This window comes from Muntiacus reevesi, chromosome 18, assembly GCF_963930625.1.
Source record: "Muntiacus reevesi chromosome 18, mMunRee1.1, whole genome shotgun sequence".
Taxonomy (NCBI): domain Eukaryota; kingdom Metazoa; phylum Chordata; class Mammalia; order Artiodactyla; family Cervidae; genus Muntiacus; species Muntiacus reevesi.
In genome coordinates this window covers 7330092-7336338 of record NC_089266.1, presented here as the reverse complement: position 1 = coordinate 7336338, position 6247 = coordinate 7330092, and the positions used below count along the sequence as shown (strand labels likewise).

The 6247-nt window shown below is 58.0% G+C and overlaps 1 protein-coding gene across 1 annotated transcript; it reads left to right on the top strand.

Annotated features, from left to right (window-relative positions):
* Nucleotides 1-1696: 1696 nt before the first annotated feature.
* On the top strand, nucleotides 1697-6197 carry MRPL38 (mitochondrial ribosomal protein L38). Its single transcript, XM_065909488.1, has 9 exons — nucleotides 1697-1846; nucleotides 1976-2155; nucleotides 3035-3169; nucleotides 3249-3457; nucleotides 3939-4011; nucleotides 4179-4224; nucleotides 5114-5272; nucleotides 5512-5648; nucleotides 5852-6197. The coding sequence occupies exons 1-9, from the start codon at nucleotides 1780-1782 to the stop codon at nucleotides 5986-5988; spliced, it is 1143 nt and encodes a 380-aa protein (XP_065765560.1). The 5' UTR covers nucleotides 1697-1779; the 3' UTR covers nucleotides 5989-6197.
* The last annotated feature ends 50 nt before the right edge of the window (nucleotides 6198-6247 follow it).

The following is a 6247-nucleotide window of genomic DNA, read 5'->3' as shown; positions in this document are numbered from 1 at the left end:
AACAGACCCCCTCAAGCCATGGACCACCTGGCTAGAGAGTCATAAACCAGGAACATCCAGATACCCAAAACTTCAATTAAGAAATGTCATGGGGGGTGGGATGGGGAAAAAGTCACAAAATGATAACCCCAGTTTCTTTGTTCTAGCCTTAAAAACAAAAAAACAAAAAAACTCCTCCGAACTCAAAGACCAAGCTGTGGTAGATCTGAGGCTTGTCTCCCACTCCCCTCCTTGGTGTCCGGCAATAAGTCTTTACTTTGCCACAAATCAAACCCACTGTCAGAGTCTGGGTCTGCATCATGTGCACACAAGCCCTTTGCTGGGTTACCAAAGGGTTGGTGTCATGGAAGCCTGAATTCCAGGACAGAGGAGCCAGAGCAGAAACCACTCCAGGTCACTGGGGTGCCAAATTTTATCTTGTTAGAACCGGATCCCAAGAACAACACAACCCTGAAAAGGTTTCAGTTCAGTTGCTCAGTCGTGTCTGACTCTGCAACCCATGGCCTGCAGCATGCCAGGCTTCCCATTCCATTACCAACTCTCAGAGCTTGCTCAAACTCATGTCCACCGAGTCGGTGATGCCATCCAACCATCTCATCAGGCAGAGGCAAAAAAACTGGGAGTAATCAAAAGCTAACACATACACCACAGTTTTGGAAGAGGAAATGACAACCTATTCCATTATTCTTGCCTGGAAAATCACATGGAGCCTGTTGGGCTACAGTCTACGAGGTCGGAAAGAGTCAGACGCAACTAACCAGCTGAGCACACATACTAGTTTAGTCTTCCCTAGGGGCTCAGACAGTAAAGAATTCACCTGAAACGCAGGAGACCCAGTTTCCACCCCTGGGTGGGCAAGATCCCCTGAAGGAGGAAATGGCAACCCACTCTGGTATTCTTTCCTGGGAAATCCCATGAACAGAGGACCCTGGTGGGCTACAGTCCTGTAGGATCACAAAGTGTAGGGCAGGACTGAGCGACTAGCACTTTCATACCACAGCAAATGCTTTATATATGTTAATTCATTTAATACTTAACACCCTTTATGAGATAAAGCACTATTACTACCTACTTTCTTTCCAAGGGAGGTAAACTGCAAAGGCGAAGGGAAAGTCACATCCTAGAATATGAACCCAAGCAGGGACACTCGAGGCCCTGTTCATAACCCCTACCGCTGCCCGCGCTGCTACACCGCTGCAGGGGCTGAGCACGCCTTCAGGGGTTGGGAGACCCCTGAGAACAACACGTGTCCGATCCTTTGCGACCCCATGGACTCTACAGTCCATGGAATTCTCCAGGCCAGAATACTGGAGTGGGTGGCCTTTCCCTTCTCTAGGGGATCTTCTCAACCCAGGGACAGAACCCAGGTCTCCCACACTGCAGGAGGATTCTTTACCAGCTGAGCCACCAGGGAAGCCCAAGAAAACCCAGATCCCCGCAACGGGCGGACCTTCTCCAGTGGAGGCGGCTACAAGCCCGGCCGACCGCCCCCAGTCTGTGTCGCCCCCTGGTGGCCGGCGGCAGGCATGGGGCGGGACAGCTCGCAGCTCCGCCCCGCCCCACCGCCCACTGGGTACTTCCGAATCAGGGGAGCCGGGTACCCGCAGCCACCTCCAGCCCGGAAGAGGACGACTTCGGGCCCAGGACGGGGGCGGGGCTCCTAGGGCGCGGGGGCGGGGCTCCTAGGGCGCGGGGGCGGGGCCTGCGCCATGCGCTCAGGCGCCGCTCCGGCCACCTCTGCGGGGTCCTCGGAGAGGCGGCGCGCCGGCCTGAAGGAAGATGGCGGCCCCCTGGTGGCGGGCCGTGCTGAACGGCAGTCGGAGTTGGCGGGGCCTCAGCACCTCAGGTGAGGGCTGTTGGGGGTCAGGGGCTCTTGGAGGTCCCCGTCCAGCCGAACCCTGGGGCTCGAGCCGGCTCCCGCTCCGGGCCTCCGCGGGGGCCGGGGCCAGCCTGATGTCCTGCTCTCCTCCCGCAGCCGCCCTGAGCCGCCGGGCCGCTCCTCTGGGGCCGATGCCCAACGAGGACATCGACGTGAGCAACCTGGAGCGGCTGAAGAAATACCGCAGCTTCGACCGCTATCGGCGCCGGGCGGAGAGGGAGGCGCGGGACGCGCACTGGTGGCGGACGTACCGGGAGCATTTCGGGGAGGAGTCAGGTGGGGGTGGCCGGAGCTGGGCTGTGACCCCACCGCCTTGGGACTCGGAGGCTAAGGGGGGTGGATTCCGCCGGCGTGCTCCCGGCCAGCATTTTTTCATACCTTTTGGCCCCCCCCCATGGAAAATTCTCTTCTTTCATTATTAGATTTCCACCTTTGATCATTCTACACCGAAAGTCCTTTCCTGACCAACCGCCCCCGTCCCAGTTCTGAGTTGGAACTCCCCTCTGTGCTCCTATGACAGTGTTGATATCACCTTGGGCACAGTGCATCCTGACTCTTAGCTGCTTCCCTCCCAGACTATGAGCTCTCTAAGGACGGGGATCCTGTCTGCCTTGACCACCACTAGATCTCTACACCTGGCACAGATGACCAATACTTTGCTGAGTTAAATTGAAAGCCCCCGGGATGGTGACTCGGGGACCCTGCACGGGCAGCTGTTAACAGGCTTGAAGGTGATCCCAGCTATAATTAGGTCACCATCCGCCTGGGTTTCCCATGACCTAGACAAGTAATGCTCTGGAGGACATGGCAACCCACTCCAGTACTCTTGCCTGGAGAATCCCACCGACAGAGGAGCCTGCCAGGCTACAGTCCATGGGGTCACACAGTCAGACACTACGAAGCGACTTAGCACACATGCATGCAGACAGATGTAACCTTGTTTAGGGATCAGAAAATAGAATTTCACGGTGTATCCAGTTTACTTAGTGACTGGAACGAGTCCAGATCTGTGAAGCTGACAACACGGTATGTTTTAGTTTTGTGAATTAAAGGCTAAGCTTTAGTAGCAGAGTTTGCCTAGGGAAAGGAAAAGTATGGACAGGGAGCTTAGCTAAGCCCTGATTCCACTTTGTCCAACACATCTTCCCTCCGCAGATCCCAAAGACAAGGTTGACATTGGGTTGCCTCCACCTAAGGTCTGCCGGACCAAACAGTTGCTGGAACGGAAACAGGTCCTGCGGGAGCTGCGGGCCAGTGTGGAGGAGGAACGGGCTGCTCGCCTCCGCACAGGTCAGCCTTCCCGAGGGAGGCGGTCCTGGGTGTGTCCCTGCCCCTACCCTGCATCCCAACCAGCATCATTCCTTTCCAGCAAGCGTTCCCTTGGAGGCCGTGCGGGCCGAGTGGGAGAGAACCTGTGGCCCCTACCACAAGCAGCGTCTGGCCGAATACTACGGCCTCTATCGGGACCTCTTCCCCGGGGCCACCTTCGTGCCCCGAGTCCCCCTGCGTGTGGCCTATGCCGTAGGCGAGGACGACTTGGTACCTGTTTACTCTGGCAATGAAGTCACTCCAACTGAGGTAACTGCTGGCCCGTGCCCCTGCCCGCCCTGTGTGCGCAGACACATCCCACCACGAGGCCAGAGACAGCTCCTTTTTGAAAGCGTTCCGGAGGCGGTTTTCATGGTGGTCGGGGCACAAGCACAGCGGCTGTAAGCTCGCCTGGAGTTTTCTTGTTCTCTGTCTCTTTTTGATTTCCCAGTAAACAACACCATGATTAATCACAAAGAAAGGAATGTAAAATAAAAGAAGCTCCGTCAGAGTGCCCTTCCGGCCACTGGCCTTCTTGTGGTTCACATCTCTGGATAGGCAGCTCTGGAGGGCTCTTTGGATAAGTCTTTGCTCACTTGTCTCTCAAGGGACTGTCCAGGGCACTTGGTCCAGAATGGGCTCTTCTTTCTCCAAGGCTCCCTCAGGCTCCTGCCCTCCAGAGTAAAGGTCTGTTTAGAGCGGCTCGTCCGTCCCTCATGGGGTGACAGCGCCCTCGTTCTTGCCCCACCAGGCTGCCCAGCCCCCGGAGGTGACCTATGAGGCAGATGAGGGCTCCATGTGGACACTGCTGCTCACCAACTTGGGTAAGGGTCTGGGGGTTCACAGGGACGCCTGCCTCCCTCACCTCCCTGGGGAGGCCCTGAAAGCTGGGGAAGGGGCCAGGTGGAAAGCTCCAGTCCCAGCTCCTTCCAAGGGAGGAGGAGGGAGGGGGCAGCAGTGCCCGCAGTCACTGGGGTGTGTTTGTGTGTAGATGGACACCTGCTGGAACCAGACGCCGAGTACGTGCACTGGCTGGTGTAAGTATCTGGGATGGGGGTGTGGCTCAGTGTTCGAGGAGGTTCTGGCATCCTCGAAAGAACTGCAGTTGAACTTGAGGCTTGGCTCCACCATGGATCAACCACCACCTCCCAGCCCTGGAGGTGGTCCCTCACCTCTGCTTCCTGAGGGTGTCAGGGGCCCTGAAGGGTGATCCGGGGGCTGATCCAGGGTACAGAAGAAAAGCAGGCAGTGGGTTTCGGCCCCTCCCACAGGCCTCTCTGTCTCTCTGAACTCATTTCCTCCCCTGTGAAGCGAGGGTTGTGTCACCATGTGCCTTAGCCACTCTGAGGGGCTCAGGGACATGGGAGAGGAGACCATGAGAGGCCTCTGGCACCTGTGGGCTGCCTTTTGTTTGCTCAGTGGCCTTTGGTTCCGAGCACCAGGCCTAGAGGCAGAGGTCAGGCATTTTTATCCAACTGCAGTTACCACCCTGTGCAGCAGGCCCCCTGGTGAGTTGTACCTGGGGCAGGTACAGTGGCCATCCCAGTGCCAGGCTGGGCAGACATTCCCTGGCAAACCCAGAGCCTTCAGGACATCAGGAGAGAAGCGGTGGCATGGCTCTCCCGCCTGAGCAGCCGTGCCACCCCACCAGTCCCCCAGCGCCAGAAAACCAGCTGCTCGAGCTTGCTCTCATCCTGACGGTTCCTGGGGCTCTTTTTGGCCTGTGAGCCCCTACTTTTCCCCCCACACGACTGCTCTCCATCTGAGGGTGTACAAACGCTTTTCTTCCTATCTGATTGTGTAGTGGAGATAATCTTAGGGTCCTCCTGGGGGGAGTTGTAGCAATCTCTAGGGAGCACTGGATGGGGATGTTCCTGTTGTTGCCTGTGGCGTGTGGCAATTAACAGATGCTTTTTCTCCCACCAGCACCAACATCCCGGGCAGCAGGGTAGCTGAAGGACAAGAGACATGTCCCTACCTCCCCCCCTTCCCCGCCCGAGGCTCCGGCTTCCACCGCTTTGCCTTCCTTCTCTTCAAGCAGGACAAGCCAATTGACTTCTCCGGGGACGCCCGGCCCTCACCCTGGTAATTGGTGCCTCCCCACCCCAGCTCTCCCCAGGCTCAGGCCAGCTTCCCAGTAACGGTCAGTCTCCCTCAGGTCTCCTCTCTCATCACTTGGGCCTTGAAGCAAGCAGAAGGGTAGTTGTGCTGTGCTAGGCAGACCCTAAGGGGCTTCTCAGCATTGCCTATGGGACCAGAGGTGGGGTGTGGGGCTCTGGTCCCCCCACCCCCCGCAACTCTCAAATGCTCCCCTCTTTCTACAGCTACCAGCTTGCCCAGCGGACCTTCCACACTTTTGATTTCTACAAGAAACACCAAGACGCCATGACCCCAGCTGGCCTGGCCTTCTTCCAGTGCCGCTGGGATGACTCAGTCACCCACATCTTCCACCAGCTGCTGGGTAAGGGCAGAGTGGGCAAGGGGGAGGGGGCAGCTGGTCTGAGTGCACAGACCTTCCCTGACATGCCAGGAGTGCCTGTCAGGGGAGGGCCACCAGCAGGTGTGCCATTCCCGGGTGGGCTGGCTGGGCAGTCCCCCAGAGCAGACAGACAGCTCAGGCCAGCAGCAGTCCACACCCGGGCCTCTCCTTCACTCTTCCTGCAGACATGCGTGAGCCTGTTTTTGAGTTTGTGCGGCCTCCCCCTTATCACCCTAAGCAGAAGTGCTTCCCCCACCGGCAGCCCCTGCGCTACCTGGACCGGTACAGGGTCAGTCAGGAACCCACCTATGGCATCTACTGACTGACCGGAGTGCCCCCACCTCAGAGCGCACTGGGTTCTTCAGGCCACCCTGCCGGGCTCTGCAGGCGGGGGCAATAGAGACCCAGCGCCAAGGGGCCAAGCACTGGGCTTCTCCTGCCTGAGGCTGCCTGCGGCCACCCTCCCAGCAGGCTCAGGGCGTGGGGGGAAGAAGGCTGGGGGTAGGGTTTCCAATAAAGATTTTTGCTGTAGCTGGTCTGGGTTTATGTTCTGGCAATGGCCAGAGCGCCCCCTGCTGGAA